Source organism: Arvicanthis niloticus, chromosome 1 (assembly GCF_011762505.2).
Source record: "Arvicanthis niloticus isolate mArvNil1 chromosome 1, mArvNil1.pat.X, whole genome shotgun sequence".
Lineage (NCBI taxonomy): Eukaryota > Metazoa > Chordata > Mammalia > Rodentia > Muridae > Arvicanthis > Arvicanthis niloticus.
Genome location: NC_047658.1, coordinates 20,763,405 through 20,787,670, shown reverse-complemented (window position 1 = coordinate 20,787,670; position 24,266 = coordinate 20,763,405). Strand labels below are relative to the sequence as shown.

The window sequence follows — 24,266 nt, the reverse complement described above, 5'->3', positions numbered from 1 at the left end:
AGCAGAAATGGAGAGTAAAGAAAAGAGGCCAGAGAGCAGAAGTTCATTGCCTGACTGCTCTTCTCGATGCATTCCCATCTCCCCTTGTGTCCACAGACACAGCACACGTGTGAGCATGTGTGCATCTGTACGCACACACATAAGGACACACACACAAACACACCACCTCTGAATAGCCCTTCTACTCCCTTATCTTCAGTGATCTCAACCTCTCCCTGGTCCACACAGGTGAGTGCCCAAACCTGCTGTCACCATGACGACCACTCAACACCAGCAGATGGTATAGGAATATGTGTCCATGGAGTTCTCCAGCTCCACCACCCACATGGAGACCTTCTCCCAGACAACCAAGACCGTGGGAGGCAAGTGGAATGGGTGAGGGAATATGAGGAGGGAGGTCTTCCTTTATACCCACTCATGGGTAGCCTGAGTGTTTGCCAGGAGTTGGTCCTTCAGGAGCCCCCATACCAGCAGCAACCTCCTCTGTTCTGATCCAAGGCTGGATCTGGATGGTCAGTCCAGATCAAATCTCTGTGGAAACAGACTAGGAAAACCATGAATCCCACAGATGTGTGTGAAGGGTTGACAAACTCTTCAGTTGCTTAAGACTTTCTGAGGCAGGTGCAAACGGCTTGCATGAATGTCACCCTTGCAGGAAGGGAGATACTTTATCTACATTGAGGAATGCTAATCCTGGTCCACTTAAGAAATGGTAGATCCAGCCACCAGCAGAGGCAAGGAAAGAGCATAAACAAAAGCCCTAAGTGATATTAATCCTTGGGGGCTGGACTTGAAGGAGAGAACGCCAAAGGAAAGCTGAGAACAGGTCTCAGGGCAAGTCTGTTCCAGCTGTGTCTCTGGTGCAAGTGGTTAGAAGATGGCTGGGAGCCAGGGTAGTGAGTAGCTTTCCTCATAGCCATTGCATCTACCTTCAAGGTCCCAGAAGAACAGAGTCTAAGTCCTCTGTGTACAAGGTCATGAGATAAACACCATTATCACTGTGGCCAGTAAGAAAGAACCTTGAAGTAAGGACTCAGGGTCTACAATCTAAACTAGAAATTGCAAAATCGTTTCTTCTCATGACTCTCAGCCCTAGCTGTGAACTAGAGCCATCTCAGCATAGGGGTGGGGCTGGAAAAACTAGCCATGCCCGAGTCTCTCCCCAGACCATTAAATCGGGAATGTTTTTAAGCTCCTCGGGGATTCTGGTGTGCAGCCAGGGCTGAAAGGACTGACCAGCAGAGTTCAGGCAGGATATGGGGAAACGCATGTGGGGAAAAGAGTGGGGGACACTGGAGAGAACTCCCTTCTAAGGAGACAGTTGCGGTTCATCTCCCACTAACTAGCAATTGAAATTCACATGTGACATCTTCCTTTTCCATGGATGGCTACTTTTTGTTTACACATTGTGGAGGTCAAATAAAAGACATCTGCAGGCGAAGTGCAGCCTCACCATGGCCTGTTTAAGACCTCTGGTTGCTATTTAAAATCAAGGCATGAGAGCGTCTTAACAAAATGTTTTCTATCTCAATCCTTCATAGGAATACAGATAGCAAAAGCACCTACTTCACTGGGCTGCCCTGAGGATTAAAAAAAAACCACCTCTAATATGTGCCCCACATGGCTCGTGACACAGGGGAAAGGCTTCATAACACTGGGCAATTGTTATTCATTGATAACTTATCACCCGTGAAGATCTTCTGTAGTTTACACCGCAGCGATAGAGCACTGGCCTAGAGCATGCAAGGCCCTGGGTTCACTCCCCAGCACTGCAAGAAAACAAAACAAGAAGAGGACCTGGGAAGTAAGATGATGCTCTTTCCATTATGGAAGTCCAGAGACAACTTCTCAGGGTTGGCAATGTGCCCTGTCTCTCACCCAAGTATCGCTACTGCCAAGAAAACTAATAACTGAACCCACAGACTGGCTGAGAAAATCTAGAACAGAGTCAGCTAAGTTACAGCCCTCCCAAGAAGGAGCAGGCCCAAGCACCTTATATTAAGTGGACCAGAACTTCCAGGAGAGAAACCCAAGAGACAGACAGACAGATGCAGACAGACAGACAGGCAGGCAGGCAAGCATATAGAGCTCTTCAAAAGTCTCCTTTTATATATCTGTATGAGACCCTATAAAAGTCCTTGACCACTGAGTGGTGGAACGGTGTTAGTGCCCCCTAGTGGCTGAAATTTGATAGAATTTGATGACTATCATCTCTGATGTAAGCTTCTCACAGCCACAGATGGCTTCCCGTCCTCTGTCACTGCCCTTGTTTTCCATGCTCTGCCCACTCAGGCAAACATGAGTCCTCAATCCCTGCCTGAATTCCCCCACCTGGAGGCTTCCTGATTTTTCTCTTGGCCCACAGAATATTGTGAAAGGACACAGCACAGTGTCATTATCTTATCTACTTGAGGCCCTGAGTTCCAGCACCCTGCCTAGAGAAGTGTCTTTGAATTCATGAGAAACTCTGAGGGTGTGCCTCTCTCTGTGACTCCCCTATTCCTTTTTCTTCTCCAGCCCCTTCCCCAATGCCCCCCAATACACAAGCTGGGAATTGTGTCCCTCCATACTCCAGGCTAGACCCAGATCCCCAGGAGGAGGCAAAGTGTGTCAGTGCTTCCAATATACAGGCTATGGAGTAAACATGTCCCGTGTCCACCATAGGAAATAAAGCAGTATCCAGAACCCTGGTGCAGGAAACCCCCAAGCCCACCGTATCCTGGAAGAGGAAATGGGGGAACTGCTAAGATCTTCTATAACAAAATCAACAAGGAACACATGCTAAGATGAGGCTGGACCCCAAGGAGGTAGAGGCCTAGACACCTCCCAACCATCACGCACCCCAGCTGACCCCCTGCTAGGGCAGACTGCAGGCCTCAGAGAGCCACCACGGTAACCCAAAAACAGTGGTGGGGAAAGGGACACTTGCATGGTGGGAGGGGCCTTGGGGGCTGAGGTGTTGCCAGAGCAAGGAGGGGCCCAAAATTATCTTCAGGGCAAGGCAATAACGGGCAAAGCCAGAGGGCAGGGATACAGCCAGATGGAAGAGAAGCGTGGAGTCCAACAGACAAAGGCAAAGGAGTAGCTGGTCAAAACAAGGATTCAGTGGGTGGCTACACAGTGAGTACAGCAAAGAGAGGTCATAATGCATGGAGGGACACCAAGCTGAGGGACACAGGGACGAGTAAGGGACTGGTCATAGGGAAAGGGCTGGAGATCCTGGACCCTCCAGGAAAGGCTTGTCAAGGATTTATCATCCTTCAGGTATCCACCTTCTGGGTCACTTCCAGAGAATTGCTGCCCAGGTGCAATTTTTGACTTCCAGAGGCTGATGAAAGGGAGAGATGGGTCACTGGGAGAGGCTATAATTTCTAAGGCCTCTTCCCCCTCCCCACTGAAAAGGTACAGTTCTGCTTCCCTCCACCAACGGAAGTCGGTTTCTTTTCCCACAGCCCCATCTTTGGATCTTCTTCTTCACACACAAGCTTCCCCAGAGTCACCTCTTGTATATACCCTGTCATTCAACAAGCTCTCTGAAAGCCTGTGAGCGCCATGCAAACCAGAAGCAAACCAAGCTTACTCACTCCAGTGCCTAGATGAACATATAAATTGCATTAGATGAAATACTCATCTCACTTCAGGAAAATGGAATGTAAAGTCCGACTCAGGAGATCCATGCCCTTTAGGAGCTCACAGGGGGAGTGCGATGTGGAAGCCACTGCCGCTGCTGCTATAGACTCAGCCTCTACACACCTGTGCCCACACGGCTTGCCCGGTTTTTCACACATAACCTCAACACCTTCCCCCAAAAAAAACCTTCTTTTTTTCTTTTTCCTTCTAATAAAAAACCTGTGCCACCACCTCTCACCCTCTAATGGTGTAACTCTGATCCACGTAGAGTGGCTGACCTCAGGTGACTCAGACAACTACAGGCACATTATAAACAATGAGCATACAGATGCCATTACACCATCCTTGCTGGTAACAGAGGCTGGGCCTGTCATCTCCACCACCATCACCATCACCTCCTCCTCCCCTTCCTTCTCCTCCTCCTCCTCTTCCTCTTGGATTTTTCTCCTGGGAACTAGATATCTGTCAGATCATGCCCTCTTTCTGTCCTCAGGTCATGAAAAACTAGGTCAAGAAGCTGTTAAAAAAGAAGGGAGGTGGGGGGAAGTCCCCTGCCTAGGATGCAGTCTCCCAATCCAGCTGAAGCATTTCAAAGGCTTTGTCACAAAAGCCCTGAGTTCAAAGCCCACAGAAAGTAGAAGGTTATCTCAAGGTCAGTACAGAGGGAAACAGTGAGTAACAATCTTAGTCCCCCTCTAACAACCTAGGGTTTGCCAGAAGAAGGAGAAGGAGGAGGAGGAGGAGGGGGAGGGGGAGGAGGGAAGGGGAGGGGGAGACAGAAGGGGAAGGGGAAAGAAGAGGAGGAGGAGGAGGAGGAGGAGGAGGAGGAGGAGGAGGAGGAGGAGGAGGAGGAGGAGGAGACAACAAATGAAAAAGATGCCAATGATTTGGGCCGAGGTACCCAATAAGGACTTTGCAAAGGTCTGTATGGACTATGGTTTCCCTGACTCGAGAGGGCTGCTCAAGAAGCTCAAAATGATAAAGAGAAAGTGGGGAGAGAGGGGGGGTCAGTGCCCAACAGGAAACAGGACCTGGGGATCAGGCCTAGGCTTCTCCCCTGCCCTGCAGACATACATACACAGACACACAGACACACACACACACACAGACACACACACACACACACACACACACCAATCTGTGTACCATAAATGCAGCAAGAGAACCTCGCATCTCCCTACCTTTATGCACTCCATGTCCCAAGTTGCATGCAGACCTAGGTTCAAATCCCACTTCCACTGTCTTGGGTTTCAGTTTCTACATCAGCAAAAACTGTACTTCTCTCACACATTTATTTTTCTATTGTTGTTGTTTATTTGCTCAGTCAACAAAGTCTTGCTAAGCACTGACTATGTAATTATAGAGTCTATGTTCCTGGCTCAGACACATAATGACTACTCTGTGAATGGTGGTTCCCTCCTCATCCCCAACAACCTTCCAGTTAATCATCCTCCTCGTTCTCTTCCATCTTGCAGTTAATCAATTCGTTTAGTAGGATAGGAGGTATTGAGCTTAGCCTGTTAAGGGGTTTCCTCCAGGATTCTGGGCACAACTAGACAGAATCCAAATGCCTCTGATCCTTGCATTTTGATCAACCAGTCTCTCAGGTCATTAGAATTCTGAAGCCACTAGAAGATGTAGAAACCAAGATGACACCACCAATGTCTTCACCTGCATCATGGAGCTGAAGGACCCCATCCTGAATGATACAAGTCAAGGTGGAAAGCACCTAGCCAGGGACCACCGTGGCCCTACCATGGTTTCTGCCTCATCTGTCTTTTCAGACCCTCTCATAATCTATAAGCCAGGTACTACTCTCTTGTAGCCAATCAAGAGGACACCTTCTGATACCGTTGAAAGAGGCTGATTCCTAGGCTTTGTTTCTAGTCATTCTGCCATTTTTGTTTTGATCTGAAATTGTCACTTTCTTCTTCCCATACCTTTGTCTACCCACCTTTGAACAGAACGCCTGAATTAAATAACCCTGAAGTAACCAATTACTGAAGTAACCAGTAACCATTAGATTACTTCTTCTGCTCCTAGAAAGAAGCATCTAACGGGTTCATACAGATTATAAGCCTTACAGGAAGACAAAAACTCTGGGTCTCACCAGGCTGGATGAGGAAGCTAGAGAGATTTATAGGCTCTAGGTATATTTAGAGAGATGTGCATATACCCTCCAGAGTCAATCATGCTGGCTCTGGGGAACAAGGATCTCAGATGTCTCTTCCTAAACCCCTTCATTGCCTTCCCCACCTGTTCTCAGAGGCAGCACACTGAGCCTTTCAGGACCCAGTAAAACACAGACTGACTCGTTCTGAGTACAGAGTTCATGTCACAACCACACTGAATGGACCAGACATGGATGTGCATGGGTTTGATAGAAAGTCAACACTTCAGCATTGTAAATGCTGTAAACACTGGCTTGGATATGCAAATAGGATATGTAAATCATCATAAAACACAAAATATTCTTACCTTATAGCAATGAAGAAGAATAGGCCATCATTTATGAATGTAAGATTTATTATAGAGTAATATTATTAATGATTGTGACAACAAACTGAAGAAGATACTTGCTATCTGTAGCCATGAGTTTGGGCCACACAGCTTTGGGCCGAGTGCTTCCAGCCACCCACCCAGGAACTCTTTGGAACCATGAATAGAAGACACACACACACACACACACACACACACACACTCCAGTTAATTTAAAATGTCTTGGCCAGCTCAAAGGCTGGGCACTCCTAAATCTTCCCTGCTACTCCAGACCCAACTGGGGAAGTGGCCAATGGCCACCCACCCAAATTCTCACATAGCTGGTTGACTTTTTCTCCTGCAGCTCCTACAACCTATCCTTCCCCCCAGCCCCCCGCCCCAACCCGTCATGGCGATTCTCTGTCTCCTTTTTCCCAGTTCCTAGCCCGCACAAATCTAAAGGTCCCACCCCGTCTCCTTTTGCCTCACCATTGGTCACTGGCATCTTTATTGATCAATCAAAAACTAACTGGGGACAAGGACCTTCGGCATTTGGACATGCAGATTCCCAATTAAATCAAAACATTAGAACCAATCCCCAACAGTTATCTATGATAAAGATTGATATTATTAGTAATATAATGTTCATAAATAATTTTTTAATATAAAGTAAGGGCTGGTGAGATGGCTCAGTGGGTACAAAGCTGATGGTCTGGTAAAGATTTTACCAGAAGGGTTACCAGATTTCTTCCATGTTCTAGTTCTGTACAAACTCAAGGCTAAAATTACTCAATGAGGTAACACTTAATCCTAAAATTAATACAATATCTGGACTCTCTGATAAGTAAGTAGCCTACAGATACAGTCACCTCATGAGGTAGGTGGGAACCAAGTATATGCTGGTTATTACTAACATAAACATGACCAATGCCGATACCTAAGGCCTGACTATGGGAGATAAGTGGATAAACATCATGGCAGTTGAGAATGAGAATGGTCTCCTAGGCTCATATACTTGGTAGAACTGTTTGGGAAGGATTAGGAGGTGTGGTCTTATTGGAGGTGTAACCCTGGAAATAAAGGTTTCAAAGGCCTATGCTATTACCAGTAGGTTCTCTCTGCCTTGTAATTATGTCTCAAGATGTGAGGTCTCAGCTACTGCACCCATGTCATACCTGACAGCCTGATGCCATGCTCCCTGCCATGATACTTACGGTCACTAACCCTGTGAAGCTGTAAGAACTTTCTTTTATAAGCAATAGAAAATTAACTAAGATAAATGCATAGTTTGGCATGCTGGATATGAAGGTAGGCATCAAGGCCCAAAAGGTCTGTCCGGATTCAGGGCAAGAAAATGGCCTTGAGGGGGTCTATGGCTATATTAAAGAAAGGACTGTGATCAAAGTGTGAAAGGGTTACATGGGGATTGGAGCTAGTACAAAAAGGAAACATGAGCTATACGGTATAGATATTCTTTAGAGACTATGAAATAATGTCATGGGACAGTGTAGCATAGTGGTTAAGAAGACAGACTCTGAAGCTAAACTACTGGGGTTCAAGTCCCAGCTTCTGCTACTTATGGATGTGTGATTTAGAGCAACTTACTTTAACTTCTTTGTCCTAGTTTCTCTGTCTGGAAAATGGAGAATCATCACAGAACATACCTATGAGAATTAGATTAAATATTAGCTATAATAATGCCTATCAGATCTCTAATACTACATAAATGTTTTTTAACTGATGTTAATATTACTGGAGGGGAGACTATGTAAATATCATAAGATGGGACTCCAGAGCAGATGGTGACTAGCAAATAGAACAAAAGGAAGCGTGCTTCCCCAGCTGTAGGCCACAGAAGGTCAATGACCCCCGAACTCCATCGCCCTGCTCCCTGCTTCAGATGAGCCTCGAAGTTCATGGAAGAAGTGAAACTGGTGGCGATGACCATGGCAGACAGCTGTGTTTGAGATCCACTCCTCCAAGGAAGAGAATGACTCTGTGTGAAAGTTCAACAGGAAGGAGCTGAAGAGGGATCTCAGACTGTCTAAGGACAGTCTGACTCACATAGTTAAGATCGAAGATGCCAGACTCAGCAGCATGTGGGTTTTCTTCCCAGGCAGGAACCTGGTACAGAAGGGTCATCTCACTGTCCATTGCAAGTGGTTCAGTGAGAGCTAGACAGATGGAATTCCTGTCGTGGCAGTCCCCATATATCCATCCATCCATCCATCCATCCACCCATCCATCCATCTGCTCTTGACAAGACTCTGTGATGGGTACTGAAAAGAGAAGGCTCTTCTAGTGGATGAGGCAGATGTGAAAGTAAAATGAGCCTTATAATAGTTACTAAGCCAGAGTCAACACACACTGGGGTCATATTATCAGCTGAGTAATCATGGACTGAAAACTTCCTAGCTCTTAGCTGTGAGACTTTCCCTGTGGAGATGTGAATCCACATCTGTTCTCCCCAAGACTGTCAGATTGCACCAACAACAGCCCAAAGACTATTCCACCAAGTCTAGCCTGGTGGACCAATGAGTTCATTGGAGTTACTTTCACTTGCATGAGTTGGGAGTTGCAGGAGTATGGATGTCTTGAAAGCAACGGCATCCCCAAAGCCCTACCTCAGAGTGGGTGACAACTCACAAAATCTTCCTCGCTGGAGCTCCCTGCTCAGTGTTCAGTCTCCTCTGCCTATCTATGGTTTACTGCTAACATGGCTGTGGGGAGGGGCCTTGCAAACCTCTGTTTCCTGAGAGTTGCAAGTTTTCTTAGCTTCCGGTGTCTTATGAGCCTCCATTCCCTCCCGGAGGGGATGTGTCAGTTCAGGAAATAGCTAGATAACAGCTTCACAGTTCCCACGTCACGTATTCCGTCAATTTGACGTGTTCCCACATAAGTAGTTGTTGCGTATGTGTGTGATGGTGAGATGCCACACATGTGAACCACACCTGCAATCTGCCCTACGAATTCATCATGCTGTGATGGAGGTAGGCCTAGAGGCTGTGGAGAGCCAAAGGAAGACACTGTCACAAAGCCCCAAGATTATCCAGAAGAACAAAAGGCAGTTCAGCTTTCAGAGAAGGAAACAGTATCCCCACCCAAAGTAACAGCCTGAACAAAAGCCCAGACATCAGAGAGACAAGGCAGGGAGGGCATTAGGGCTTCTGACTATAAAAGTATAAAAGTTGTTGTCCACATTCACGTATTAGCAAACAGACTAGATGGGTGAATGAGTTGTGTAAAGCCAACACTCTCTCTGCCATGCACTCCCACGGGTCACATACTGCACACAAATATACTAGTACCTCGAGTTCTTGTGATGCCTAGGGTCAGAAAAAGAGGAAGGAACCTACAGAACTGTAGGGAAGTGTGTGGTGATTTGGGAGGATGCTAAAAAATCAGTCTGTCTATGGGCCTTCCCTTGAAATCTATAAGCAGTTTCGAAATGCATGTGCAAAGGAGAAGATCCACTCACAACTTGAATGTGAGCTGATGTCTAAGAGTGTGTCACTACCCTCAGAGAAAGATGAGACTACTGTCACATAGCCTCAAGTACAGTGTGAGCCACAAAGGCAAGCAAACCGCGTGTGCCATTAATGATGCACAGAGCAGAGATGGTGGGGAATACACCACAGTGGCCGTGGAGGATGGGGACCCCACTGAATACTGCAGTACTGCACCCTCACTGTAGAAGAGAACACTGCATTCTCTCTGCTGACCCAAACTGACCAAACTGTTTTACCCCAGCATACCCTCATTAGACTGTTTGTTGGCTCTACAACCAGAAGCCAATTAACCTAATCTCTTAAGTGGCCTTGGTCAAGAGATCTCTCTAAGCCTGTTTCCCACCAGGAGCAGAGTAGAGAGTTTACCCTAGCATCTACTTCTAATGCCTTTCAAATGCATAGCCAAGCGCACAGTACCCAACACATCTTGCAGTAGTCACTTGAGTGTTGCTAAACAGTGAGGATGCGAGTGGAGGTAAGGAGATGAGGTGAAAGAGAGGTGGGACTGAGATGCAGAGGTGAGGCTGGTTGCAAAGAGCACTGAGGTGGGAAGTAAAATGGGATGCAGTAGGAGGCCGAAGGGTAGGGATGAAGTGAGACTGGGAAGTTGGAGTTGGGGTAGTTGGTTTGAACATGATAAAGAACCGGCCTTGTGACCTTCAACATCCATCAAACACACACAGACACGCATGTGCACATACACACACGCACGCACGCACGCACGCACGCACGCACACACACACACCATCTTGCCACAAACTGGGGCCTGGGAAGGTTTGAAATTTCTTTTACCACCCCTGTGTCCTTGGTATTGAGGACACATAGATGTAGAACACCTAAGAGGGTAGAACTAGTAGACAGATAAGTAGCTGTAACCCAAGGTTGACGGTAACACTAGAAAGCACAGGTATTCTGGAACCTCCAAAAAGGGATAGAACTTACCTGGGATGGGCTTATGGTATGAGTAGCAGCTAAACGTGGTTTGTCAGGGGCTGCAGAGCAGCCATTTCTAGGTAGGCAGGAGGCTCAGAGAGGCAAGGATCAAACTCTCTGAGCACATCTTAGGAGTGCTGGGCACAAAGCAAGTGAGGGTTCCGGAAAACTCAGACCCCTGTGATGCCCTAGACTAGCCAGACCTCTGGTCAGTGAGAAGCCCTTCTGACCCTTTGCCTCAAAGCCCCATTTGTGAAGCTGTTGTCTGTCTAGAGACCATCTGAAGCCTCCCAAGGCTGAGTGCAATTCCTGGGGCTCTTGGGTAACTGTGTAAATGAAACAGAAGGCCCACCTGTGAAACTGGTCACAGCAGGATGAAGGGCTGTTGGCAAGAAGTCCTAGATTAGACATCGGAGATGGATGACAAAGTCCAACCTCACCACCAAGGCACAAGAGGGAAAGCTTACACGCACTGTATTGTGGTGGTCAGTTCAGAGGGTGGTAGTGACCCACCTGAGACTGAGGAAGCCTTTCCTCATAATCCCATAGTTGAGAGATACTGCCTAGTGTTAAGAGGCACACCTATGAGTCGGGATGGGGCCCTTTGGACACTGAGGTATGCTGAGCTTTGGGGTATACCACAGGCCCATTCACTAACCACCCTGTAGGACATGCTGATTGCAGCTGGAGAGCAAAGATCATTATAAGAATCAACCCCGTTTCTTTCTTCATTCCAGAGATCATTTTGGAAGCTGAGGGCACACGACACTAACTTAGAGATAAGCTTCAGACCACTTTCATTTTTTTTCCCAAAGAAACCCTTTGGTAGTGTCGGTATTTTAATTACCACTGCTAATTAATTACTAGCTGCACCCCTCCCAGCTGATTTCCAGGTGTCAGTGTGCCAAGGCTGAGAACTGTGGCACCGTTTCAGGAGCTAGAGGACTTGTATTGCCTGCATCTTACACAGTAAAACCATCCACATATTAGTGAACATCCATGCCTGCCCTCTACCCCAGGAGAACTCATTTAGGGTATTGTGGATTAGGACCCAGAGACTACTAATTTGTTGATGGTGGGATTCCACATATTTCCCATTTAATGTTTGACCAGAGTTAACAATCATTTGTTTAAGATGTTTTAAACAGGTGCAGAAATCAGTATGGATTGTGAAACTAAATATATATATTTAGTTTCACAATCCATCCCTTCCAAGATTTTTCCCTCTCTGTTACTCATAGAATCCACTGGCAGCTGATGTAACCAGAGAATTGGTGACTATGATGTAGAATGTCCATGCCCAGGATGGGCCAGTGCTTGACTACTCTGTCAAGTGAAGGGAAAAAAAGGAAATAATCTGTGGTTACCAATCAACAAGGACCCCATTAAGGGAGAGGTACTAGGGACAGAAGTTCTGGGCCCAGAGGAGGTAGGACAGAGGAAGTCTTGCTGAGTGGGCACACTTCCTCCTCAAGCTTCTTTGGGGGTTACAATATCCCATTATCTCCTCTTCTGTGGTCTCCCACTCTTTGATCTGTTATCTCATAGGTATCTTGGGCCTCGTGACCTCTCATCTCTCCACCTCAAGCACAGAGTATACTGTGGAGACAGCACAGAGACTATAAATACTGAGTTATAGCTGTATATAAGGCCACTCTAGGACATCCCAGCATGCCAAGCAGTTTGGTGGCAGTCAAGGGTCCTGATCATATGCGGCCAGGACCAACACTTTAGTAGAATCAGTCCCTTAAGAGAGAATGTCTTCACCAGAAAAGCCTGCACCTTAGGCAACTGGCAGCCTCATAGAGGAGTGGGGCTCACACTCAAGAGAAAGCCAACAAGACTGAGCATCTGGGACAGTGAGAAGGCGGGGTGGGCAGAGTGTTTATCCAGCTCTGCTATCTCCCGTTAGCTGAGTGAGTGGGCACGTTGGGGTTGAGTGAGGATGCCGGATGCTTAGGCCAGACCTGAGGTGGGAATATGGCCTGTTAAGTGGATTGAATCTGGGTTTTGAATGTAGATGAGTTGAATGTGTTGGGTGTGTTGAATTTTGAGGAGACTGAAACTACCCAGTTGGTAAAATAACTACACTGGAACATTGTTGAGTAATCAAGTTACTATATTCACTGTGGGATCTGTTGTAGAAGTGATGAAAATTAAGATTCGGGCATACTGAGTGTAGGAACTAGACCTGGAGTTGGGATGGATGAATTTGGGGACCAACTGGTTGCCTTTGATACCCTAGAACCTCCAGGCCTGGCACAGGGCCTAAACATGTCTGATTCCTCTAACTCAGTGGTTCTTAACCTGTGGATCACAACTCCTTTGGGGGTTGAATGACCCTTTCAGAAGGGTTGCCTAAGACCATCAGAAAACACAGGTATTTACATTATGATTCATAACAGTAGCAAAATTGTAGTTATGAAGTGGCAACAAAAACAGTCTTATGGTTAGGGGGTCACTATAACATGTATTAAAGGGTCGCAGCATCGGAAAAGTTGAGAACCACTTTTCTTACTCAAGCATCTCCCTTGGCTGGTGTGAGCCTGCAGAAGGGACCCAGCATCCAGCTACATCCTTAAGATGGGAGATGAAAGCACCAAGAAGAGTACCAAGCAAATGAAAGATGCCATCTTGGGTACCTGCTACCTGGCAGGGGTCCTCACTGAGATGCTGAAAAACTTCTTTTATAATTGTCAGTGAGGCTGGAGTTGGAGAACTGTGGAGCTAGATAAAGGTCCGTACCCTGCCACCACCAGGTGAGGACACAGAGCTATAGGTTCAGGGCCCCCTGAGGTTTCATCCCACAGAGAAAAATAGGGTGATGTTCTGATTAAGAACAACTCATAATATTCCTTATGTCTGGACAAAGTCAAGGGTAATCTCTGGTATTCCCTTGCTTGAAAAAATGCAAAACCAACACAGTTCCAAAGTAGTAGTTCTGTGTGTCAATGGAGGTGGAAGGAACATTGAAACAAATAAGACACAGGACCTGCCTGCCCAGATCTTACCTGCTGGGAGACACAGATGAAAAAGTAAGTGCTTCCCAGTGTTCTGGAGCAGTCAGACATCTTGGTATGCCCTGTACCTCGACCATGAAAGAGGTTGGGAAAGGCACTGGAGAGGAGGCTTAAAACTGAAGGGGTTCCAGGCCCTTCCTTACCTGTGTGTCTTCCACAGCAGGAGCCCCCAGTGTGGCCTCAGCACCTGGCTAGAGCCACACAGTGGTTCAGTGTTCATACTGGGACAGCCCTCTGTATGCACACAGTCTTCTCTGAGTTGTCACCCTATTCTGCCACCCATACTTGCCCCTGTGCAACCGAACTGGGTGCTGTAGACATTATGGTCCTGTTGTCTCCGACTAAATCTGCCAGTCACTAGATCCCTGTCCCTGGAGCCTAGAAGGAGAATCTTTGATAACCAGAAGAGCCTTCTTCCAAATACTTTCCAGTGACTGAGTGTTCTGCCTCCTGTTATTACCCGGGCTCACCACCGCCCACTGTGACCTGGAGAAAGACAGCAGCAGCATCAAGGGCTAAAAAACCATCACCAAGGGCAAAAATTATCCCCAATTCCTCATTAGCAACACCAAAAGTTCTGACTATGGACAATATCAGATCTTGCTTCAGAATGTGTTTGGAAACACACTATGCCTGCTACATGCTAGTAGCAGATACAGGAAGAGGCCTGAGGGTATGTGGTACTGCTACTACTACTTGTATGTGGACAGAGGTGGGTTGTGGGGGTAATCCTTGCATACTTTCCATGCTTGTGGCAGGTACAGAGGGTGGCAGAGGCCATTTGCAGCCATCCTTCTAAGCTCTATGTAGCTCCCCACCACTACTTAAGCAACCCAAGGCACAACCTTTATGGGTGAGCAGACAGTGAAGCCTACTTTGACACCACAAAGGGAGGCTTTATCAGCCTTTGACTGTAGAGAGGCATTTTGTACCCTCTTATCTCAGAGTCCTAAAGCCCTGGAGACATTGACCCTTGTTTTAGATTCTGTGGTTGCTCATATCTGATGAGATAAATGAAGCATAGACAGAGTAAAATCTGCAGGGAGAGGGGTGGAGATGGGGTGAGGGGCAGGAGGTGCCAGTGGAGAGCAATCTACTAAAAATTAGAGTGAACTCTTAATAGAGGACTGGAAGCTTTCAATAAAATTCTGAACAGCCCCAAGAACAAAAATGGGTGAACCTTTATTGAATATTAACTACATGGTGGTCACCTTACTCCTTAACCCTGTAAAATGAGCAGCCACTGTTACTCCTTCAAATGAGGCAATGGGTATCATAAACTTGCCAAAGGTCACAAGCTATTAAATAGCAAAGTAACACTTCACAAACAGGCTTTTCTGACTCCAGAACATCGCTGCCTACCACTCACAGAAGGAAAATGTGGCATTCCATCTTCCAACAGGCTAGCAGGTGGCCACAGTAAAGGCTCAACTCTGTCCCCAGGGTAGCCAACAAACCTCCAGTTCTTCCAGATTTCCAGACCTCCTGCAAACCTACAGCTGTTTGAAGAGGCCCCCAACACTGTGACTCTGACGTAGAACCATAATCCTGAGCTCCAGGAAGATGGTGATGCCCAGTATGTCACCTGAAGAGGGATGAAAGTAGCCCCCACCTGGTTCACTGCAACTGTGTGTGCCCTCAGAAACCAGTACATGGTGGCACAGCAGGAAATGCTTCTTCAGAGTGGTGGCTCAAAATGAGATGAGTGACAGCGACCCACTGTCCTCCACAGATACCTGGCTTGCCAATAAGGACCAGAGTGAATACAGGACTGGAGGGCTGGGTTGTTTCAGGAGGAATCCCTGATGGTGACAAGGGCACAGGGTCACCAAAGGGTACCCAAGAGTTAAGATCAAAGAACCGAGAGATGGGCTATCATTTGTGAGTTTCCCTTGAGAAACTCCTCAGAGATGCTTTGAGTGACAGACGGATACAGAAGTGAAAAGGTACCCTTGGGGGCCCAGATAATAGTGAGAGGGAGGACAATTAAAGAGCCAATTTGAAGCCTGCTATAAAGAGAGGGGCCGGTAGGCATGAGGGCTGGGACTCTGAGAAACAGCAGTCCAGTCTGAAAAGATAGAGATAACATCAGGAAGCTAGAAATGAGGGCTAAACAGGGCAAAGAGGAGACCTTAAGAGCTGAGTTGGCATAGGGAAAGTGTGGAGGAAGAGTTCTAGGCTAGGTTAGAGAGCTGAGAATACCAGAATCCAAGAAGTAGGTACAGGGAAGGGAGCTAGACTCCCTTAGCGTAGGAAAACATAAAAACCTGCGAGCCTGCTTCAACTAGTCAAACCCCAGAGTAGCTGTGGGCACTGTGAGTGTGCAAGAATTCTTAAGAACTGTGTACATGGGGCATACAACTTTAGTTCCAGCACTTGGGAGACACATGCAGGTAGTTTTTCTGTGAGTTTGAGGCCAGCCTGGTCTACACAGTAAGGTAAGGCCAGCCAAGGCTGTATAGTGAAACTCAATAAAAGGAGGAAGGGAAGGAGGGAGGAAGAGGAGAGAGAGAGAGGGAAGAAGGAAGAGATAGAGGGAAGGAAGGAGGGAGGAAGGGAAAAAAGAGTAAAGAGTACACAGTTGAGCATCCCATAATTGCTAGCACCTGAGAATACAACCCAGGTCTTCTAGAATCCATTGAAACAGCCCCAGGGTATCTTCTGAGCTCTAAGATGAAGGAGGCTCATGGTGCCCCCCCCCCCACCGCCACCGCCTCCTATGCACTGAGAACCTGAGCACCAAGCTGAAGTTCTATCATCAGGACTGGCACCATGCATCCCACTTTTTGACCCTACTCAAGCCACTCGCTGTGGTCTGTGGCCAGCACTACACCATGACTGGCACCTTCCACGGCTCACGGCGCTGCGCTATCCACAAGGGTGATGTCAACATCACTGTTGATTCAAAGTTCTGGCACAACTTCGCCGGCAGCATGTGTAAACCAGTCATGCCCCACCTATGCACTAAAGGATACTCACGCAGTGAGTATTGCGTGTTGCTAAAGAATGAACTAGGCAAGAACCATAGAAGCTCCATGCTGTCATCCATCCTGTCAAAGGGCAGGAGCTAACACTGTTTTTTATTTAATCTGCCATCAAGTGGTACAAATATTCTCCCATCTTATCAATGGCACATATAATGCTCCAGGTACCTGCAGATATGGGAGTTCATGACCCCTTGCTAAACTGTGACAGCAACCATTGATGGGCTGAGACTCAACTTTTAAAAAAGATACTGGCCATCGGATTTAAACCAGATTGACCCATCACAATTTATCCAGCAGGGTTCTGCACAAAATCTGTACCGTTTACCAATCTTCTCAAGTGATTTTTGGTATGTATCAATGGTGAGAAGTGTTGGTCTAAGGTACAGGCAGGTGAGAGGCTCAAACGCCAGGAAGACTGTGAAGGGGACCACTCCTCTCACACAGGCCTGCCATGCTTTTGCTTGTGATGTGCACACTTGAGGAGATACTTGATTCCTCACCTAGCCAACGTCCTTCATAGCTACAGGACTAGCAGTGTGACCCCTCCAAATGTAAAGCTAACCTGCCATGCTTGGTTGTTGAAATTCCTCCAACCTTCTTCCAATCCTCATGTTCAAATCCCAGCATCCTGTTCCCTATCAGCTTCTTGCTCTCTCACTCCCTTACACTCTCTGTGGTGGTGTGCCTCCATGGTTGTGGTCTCCATAGTTACAGATCTTTGTTTAGCCAGTTAGAGTGATGTCTCTCCTTGGGACCTGGGGGTATACCATTGCTCTGTCTCCCAAGTGCTCAACTAAGTATATAACACTAAGAAGATAAGGCTTCCAGAATGACTGGTGAACTGTGTACAGAACTAAGCCAGGAGGAGATGGGCAGGGTGGGGGTGGGGAAACAGCTCTCATTCCACACCCAAAGATTCCCTGAATCACTCTAGTTTTAGGGACATGGATTAGGGACAAGATGCCACTGTTGCCTGGCCAGCCTGTTTCCTCACCTATTGGGTTATGAGGAAGTGTCTAACACAATCCCTGGAAAATACCAAGTGTGACCGGATGGCAGCTTTTAATCCCATAGCTAATCCAGCTTGAGAGACATAGGGACCAATTTCTATGTAGTGACACTAAGTCCAGCAATTTCAGATCTCTCAGGAGCACTAATAAATATCTTTGATCTTTCAACGCCAAGTCTAGTCTAGCAAGTCAAGTCTAGCATCAGTTACTGAGAATGTTCAGAAAGCAGAGCATCTCACACCAGCTCCAGCGCAGAGACATCAGCATCCGATGATGGGGGCTTCTCAGTCTGCCTTCCAGTACCTGTCACTATATGTGTGCAGTGGCTGTACAGAACAAGAGACTCCCTGAGCTTACCCTCGCTGCTCCTGAGAGCGGGTGGAGCAGGAACCATGGGGATGAACACATACAGAGTGGACCGACTCCAAACCCACCCACAGGAAGTCACCCTGGGGCTTCCCTTCCCTCTTCACAACTACTCTCAACCCTCACCGCCCCCTCAGAGCATAGAACACAGTTGGCTGACTTCCTCCCTTTCCTCATCCTGCTCCTCTCATTTCTTCACACCATGTAGATCTGTGGTCAGAATTCTAGAGTTGAAATGGATCGGACCCTTGCTCCCTTAGCATCTAGCCGGCCTCCAAATGGAAGCAGGAAGGAGTCGCTCACCCAACTTACTGGCTCTAAACATATTTGCAGTAGATGATCCCTGGGATTTTAAACTAGAGGCATGAAGTGAGAGAGGATCTCTGAACCCTGCTCCTCCCTGTATTTCTTTGCTCTCTGTCCCCATGAGAAGTCTCTGTAAAAACTTTAGCTTGGGTCTAGCTTAACAGCTCATAGCAATACACAGATTACTAGTAAAGAATAATTTTAGCATGTGAAATGACTTGGGATTGATCCCCAGTACCAAAAAGAACAACAAAAAATGTTTGGAAAGGAAAAAATTCATTCAACGCCCATGAGGTTTGGATCTCCTATATCACATCCCCCAAAGGCACAGCAAATACACCAACAGCATATTCACCAGTGGCCTTTTCTACTTCAGGACCAGGGCACTGCTTGTTAAAATCTGAATGCTTCTGGATTAAGGTAGAACAATATTCTACCAAGGCTCCAGGTCTAAACATCAGCTATTCTAATCCCATTCCCCACCCCCCACACCCCACCTTCCCAACTATAGAAAATGAGTCTGCACCATTCAGAGAAGCAGCAGGTCTGGGCTGGGGAGGGGGGAGAGATAATGAAGCACTGAAGACAGTGCAGAGCTAAGGGTCACCAAGACTGCTCAGCACCCATACACCCATCTGTCAAGGACAAATGCAAAACAATGCCAAGACACTACTCACCCCTCACCCTTCCCCTCCCGACTATAATTACACTTACACACTTACACACACACACACACACACACACACACAAAACCAGGGAAGTGAGACCCACTGAAACAAGTACAAGTGTCAGCACAGCCAGGGAGCCAGCCTAGTGCCAAGATGCCTGAGCCAAGATGACTCTGACCCAGGTTGTGAGGACAACCAGGGCTCCTGGTACCATGCCTCCACCCCCTGTCTGGGACAGGCACGTGCCACACAGGCAGACAAGTCAGGAAGCCAATGGCCCTTGGGATTTTATTTTATTTTATTTTATTTTATTTTTTCACATGGGCAGTAGAGGATGGAGTTTCCCCATCCTTGTTCCCTTGCATTGACTGTGCCTCGGGTCTCAAGACCCTAAAGTGTCATTTAGAACTCACTCCCAGAGCAGGAAGAAAGCATTGTTGGTGTGCTAGGGGAGGGTCCTGGCTCTGAGCCAGGTTAAGCACCCCTCAGGAGCTCTCTGAGGCCTGCCACTTTAAGTCTTTGAAGACAGCAGGACAAAGACATATAGTTGGAGCCTGGCCCCTTCCTTTGGCATGGTCCACCCTAGCCCTGGGGACAGAGACTGAGGATGATGGTATGAGGCCTGAGCTGGCCCGTGAGAGAAAAAGGACCAGTCTGAAACCTTGGGACCCTCAAGCTTCCAGACCAACCAAGTTCCTCTACTACTTCTCATGGACAGACATCCATACACTGCTTAAGAACTGTTGAAGTAATGAGGCTGGACACAGAAAACAAGACTCCACCTTCAACCAGTCTTCTCAATCGAGGAGCCTGGGGAAGGAGCTTTTCAAACCCTGCTCCTGGGTCATCTTGGAAGAGAAAAGGTGGGAATGGAGGGGCCTGGCACTGCCATTGGTCCTAGACATAAGAGATAGTCACACTCTTGCATCTAGTAAAAAGAGGGGAATCAAAAAGCACCATCACCTTCCAGGAGGGCTTTGACAGTCCTGATGGGGTGAGGAGATGTCTACCTCTGACTCAGATGAGGGCTATGAGGCTGTCTATTTGAGCTCTCTGGGTCATCCTGGACTACCAGCTTTCCTGGGAGCTCCTTCAGCTTACTCCCTTCAAGCCTCCCAGAAGCTGCCTGCTGATCCAACTCCTGCACAGGCCCAAAGTCTGGGCCCCAGCTCCAGGAGAAAGGTGAGCAGACCCCAGTCCCTTCAGTTGGCCTTGCTCAGTCTGTAGTCTTCCACTGGCTCTCGGCTCTCCACAGCTGACAGGGCAATGAGCATCTGAGCAGCATAGTAAGTGGACATGATAAGCGCCCGAGAGTAGGGCACGGGAAAGCAGAACTTGTTGAGAGCGATGGTCAGGTCTGAGAGGATGAAAAGCAGAGCACCACCTCCAGCCGCCAGCTCCGTCCATCGCCAGGCTGCCCCAACCAGCCGCAACCCTGCCATAGCTCTCCAGCCCATGAAGCTGATAAGGGCCACATAGACCCCCACCAGGTAGGTGAAAGCACCTGACAGCCCTGGGTAGAGTAGCGCATAGCACAGGCCTGACAGCACTCCAATCACCAGGCCGGTCCGCAGAGCCAGTGGCCGCATGCCAAAGGCTGAGGCATAGAGTATGTGTGTCACAGCAAACATCAGGAGACCTGAAAGGGAGAGAAGGTAAAGATGCTAAAGGAAGGCTCATGACTAATGAGTGCTTGAGAGAAGGGGACTAGGGGATAGCCCAGCAGCTTGCCCCGGGACTGAGAGGAGGTGAGAAGAGCTATAGTTTTAAACTCACCCTCTCGTACTCTCTCTTAAAGAACTGATCCTCCTCTCACAGAAGAAGACCAAAGTCCCCAGCCTTAGACACTCTCCCACTCCCTGTTTCTTCTCCCAAAGCCTCGTCCCGCTCCCACCCCAGAGACCTTCCCAGGCAACTCCTGTAACTACTGACCATGCTCAAAGTATCCGTGCTCCTGCCAGATGAGGAAGGCATCACCCACAGCAGAGAAGACGAGTCCCACAAAGATGAGGGCGGCACTGGAGTGGGCCAGCAGGAATCGAAAGCCATGGGCCAGCAGAAAAAGCCAGAGGCAGAAGATGGGCAGGCACTTAATAAGGGCGCTGACCCAAGATGGGCTGGATGAGGGCAGCCAGAGCACAAAGTACACGCAGGTGGCCTTAAAGAAGGGCACCAGTTTGGGTCCCTCACTCTTTACCTGGAAGAGACAGAACAAGGACAGTACTCAGAGGTTGGGGACACAAAAGCTCACGGTGGGATCTAAAACCCTACTCCCCAAGGCTGCAGTGCATACCCCAGCCCTATACCACTGGGAACAAAGAGTTCTGACAGAGAAACCTAGCCTGTCTGGCTCCAAACAGCCAGCAGGATGTGAAAGCCATTATCACCCTGAGGCTCAACTTACCAGGACAGGCTAGGGCTCCACTGTCCTGTCACTCTGGTCCACTCTAGGTCCTGGAACTTGGCCAGATTCGCCATTCACTGATCCAACAGTGCAGATTCAGATATTCCTTTCCACAGCCTAGCACCGTTCCCTTCTGGCTCTCTCCTCCCTCCCCTACAGGCATCCCTTACCACCTTTCCCTGTCAGCCTGAGCTCCCAGCTGTGTGGAACTGCAGTAAGGTCAGAGGGAAACCACAGAAATGCACTGACTGACCAACTCATGATCCAAGCTTTAGGGCCAGAACTCAGGCTCAGAGCCCTGGCAACACCAGGTGAGTGCCAGGAATGTAGGAATGACAGTACCTCCACCTCACAGGCTTTCTGTTCTGCCCAGTCTGGCCCCTGACCTTCTGCTCTACCTGTGTTAGACTAAAGGTGGCATCAAGGACAGAGAGGTGCTAGGGATGCTGGGAAGAGAAATAGATCTGTGTGAGGAAAAAAAAAAAAAAACAGTGCTCGAAACGCCAAAGACTTCCAGGGCTAGGAAAAGGGGGTGTTGGCCATTTCTTTCCCAGAGAACAAGAGCAACTTGAGGCACCAGAGACAGGAAGGGGGTGGGGGAGGGCTTCTGATCTGGAGCCAGCAGACAGGCTGGGAGGAGATGGGGAACTGAGAGGGGGAAGTTGGCCAGCTGACTGGGTCTCAGCTGGATTAGGGGGAGGGCAGCTAAAGAAAGGTTTTACTCAAGGCCACTGCAGGCACAGTCTGAGCTGGGGGAGGAGATTCTGCAGATGTTCTGTGGTCTCCTGAAGCTCCTTCCCCTGGGTTGCTAGTTCAGGGTTTCTGAGCGTGAATTGGAGCAGTTGGGGTTCCCTATAGACCCACGCTCCAACAAAAGTGCTCTGGCTGTGTGAGCAAGCTGTTCCACAAAGGGCTCTGAAGAGACGCTTAGATTCCCAGGCTACCAGGTACCTGATGCAACTAGGGAAGGGTAGGGAAGAGACAGATAGTGGTTCCAGGGTACAAACCTGCTCTTGTTTTTCCAGAGGTTAGAGATGCGAGCAGAGTTGACACTCCTTTCCCATGGAAACTCCCTTATCAGGGCTAATCAGGGTGAGGGCATGGCCAAAGAGAGGAAACCTGAGGGAATGCCCCGCTCCACTTGTCAGACCTCAGAAACACCAACTTTGTCCCCACCCCTCTCCCCCTACTCCCCAGGCCCATATTTTCTAGAAGAAACTGGCAGTGGGTGGTGAAATCATGACAGTCAAGAGAAGCCAGCCTTAGAAGTGTGAAGAGACAATTCAAAGGTTGGAGTTGAGAAAGTCTGAAAAGGAGGTCAAGTCAATAGAGAAAGATCCGCCTTCATCTATCACCTGAACAGCGTTGCTAAGACAGAGGCGTCACCTCCTGCTCCTACAATGTGAAGAGGAAACCAACTTGGGGCAAGATTCCCAGGAAGTCTGGCCCCCTCCCCACCCTCTCGAATGCCTCTCTGAGGTCCCACCACGCAGAACCCTACGGCCTGCAGCACCCAGTCCCAGGCCAAGACCCGCAGACCCGCAGACCCGCTCCAGACACACATGGATCAACAGAGTCACGCTTCCGAGTCACGTGCACAATGTTTTCCTCCCTCCCGCGGGCAGACTGGGGGCGCGCGGAGGAGGGGCGCTACGAGAGTGTGGAGCAAAGGACCGTGACAGCCGCCGCTTCCCTGGAGGGGACCGCAGCTTCCTCCGCCCCCCTCGGCGGCCCGGCTTGAGGCTGCCTCGTCCCAGGCCCGGGGGGGGGGGGGGGGGGCTCTGGCCGCGGGCTCGCGCGCTCGCGCACTCACCACAGTGACCGGGGACACCATGGCGGCGGCGGCGGCGGCGGCGGCTGCTGGCACCCGCTCCGGGTTGCACCGCCAGGACGCACCCAGAGCCAGGTGAGCAGACGACTGAACAAAGCTGGGGTGAAGCACAATACCTCCCGCGCGCCCGGCGCTCGGAGTAGTGTCTGTGAACCCGACGACGTCACCACAGACCTAGCCAATGAGCGGGCCGGAGCTTCGTGTGGGCGGAGCCCGGCTGGCGGCGCCGGCCCGGCTCCCTCTGTTTCTGTGCTGAAGAGGAGATCCTCCCACCCCCGGGCGTGGGCGTGGCCGCAGGGTCACGCCTCTTAGAGAGGCGTGCCAGGGCATCCCGGAACGTGAGGGCGACCCCCAAGGTTGAGGAGCCAGCTTGGCTAAGAGACGGCTAGCACACCACTGCCCCGTGAGCACCGCGAGATGCATCTTCTCTTAACAAGGGAACAAAAAGCAGATTCTCTTCAATCTTTAAACATCCTATCCAGGTGGACGCAATTCCTTTAAGACGTGGCTTTGACAGTGTAGTCGCACCTCCCAACGGACACGGGAGGGTCAACACTCAACCTTCACCATGGTAAGAGATATGTATCTAGGCACACAGTGTACTATATAGACTCGTAGTGGCATTAGGCACGCTTGGACACTTGTGCACTGAACAAATAAAGCTACAGAAAGGGAGCTGTGGATTGATGATCATCCTTCACCGAACCACAAAAGCCACGTATGGATGAAAGCAAACAGCAGCGGCCTGTATGTGGACCCCATAACAGCAACGAGTAAACAAATTACAGGCAGCAGGTTGCCTTGATCACACACCCCACACAGCTGCAACAACAGTGACCAAAGGGCCCAAAAGAGTGTAAACTGACTGCCAGAAAGACAATGTAATGGTTATAGCACTAGTGGGCTGGGGCATGTTTAAAAGTGTTTAGAATTGGATGGACTGGCAAGGAGTCGAATGGAATGCAATGCCGCTGTGTTTGCGACTGCCATGGCCTTTGCCTCTCTAGCCTAGAGCTCCTCAACTGTAAAATGCATGGGTGACCTCCAAGTCTCTGCTCAATCCAGACAAGTTGTGTAGGTGAAGAAGGGGAAAGGTAGCTGGTTTCAGGAAGTACAAGTCTATC

General features: G+C 48.8%; 2 protein-coding genes across 2 annotated transcripts; one reads left to right on the top strand and one right to left on the bottom strand.

Annotated features, from left to right (window-relative positions):
• The first annotated feature begins 253 nt into the window (after positions 1-253).
• Igsf22 (immunoglobulin superfamily member 22) lies at positions 254-16,641 on the top strand. The gene is given in 26 exon segments (XM_076926531.1): positions 254-362; positions 2,665-2,737; positions 2,739-2,791; positions 3,899-3,995; positions 4,476-4,636; positions 5,230-5,277; positions 5,280-5,328; positions 6,986-7,104; positions 8,014-8,056; positions 8,058-8,235; positions 9,550-9,638; positions 9,640-9,788; positions 9,791-9,875; positions 11,005-11,098; positions 11,792-11,890; positions 11,893-11,979; positions 12,144-12,255; positions 12,793-12,859; positions 13,074-13,102; positions 13,105-13,208; positions 13,731-13,824; positions 14,032-14,058; positions 14,061-14,268; positions 15,051-15,230; positions 15,232-15,329; positions 16,244-16,641. Coding segments are annotated over 26 exon segments (2,850 nt in total).
• Positions 16,642-19,183: 2,542 nt separating this feature from the next.
• On the bottom strand, positions 19,184-23,285 carry Tmem86a (transmembrane protein 86A). Its single transcript, XM_034486350.2, has 3 exons — positions 23,125-23,285; positions 20,840-21,104; positions 19,184-20,546 (listed from the first exon to the last, which is right to left on the bottom strand). Exons 1-3 carry the CDS (start codon positions 23,143-23,145, stop codon positions 20,110-20,112), a joined length of 723 nt encoding a protein of 240 aa, XP_034342241.1. The 5' UTR covers positions 23,146-23,285; the 3' UTR covers positions 19,184-20,109.
• Between the last annotated feature and the right edge of the window lie 981 nt (positions 23,286-24,266).

Bases quoted from the DNA above. Each gene is read 5' to 3' on its own strand.
- Tmem86a (XM_034486350.2), bottom strand. From the start codon at position 23,145: ATGGTGTCCCCGGTCACTGTG. The intron at 21,105-23,124 runs GTGAGTGCGCGA...TGTCTCTTCCAG, and splicing joins TGGTGTCCCCGGTCACTGTG to GTAAAGAGTGAGGGACCCAA. The intron at 20,547-20,839 runs GTCAGTAGTTAC...TCTCCCTTTCAG, and splicing joins GCACGGATACTTTGAGCATG to GTCTCCTGATGTTTGCTGTG.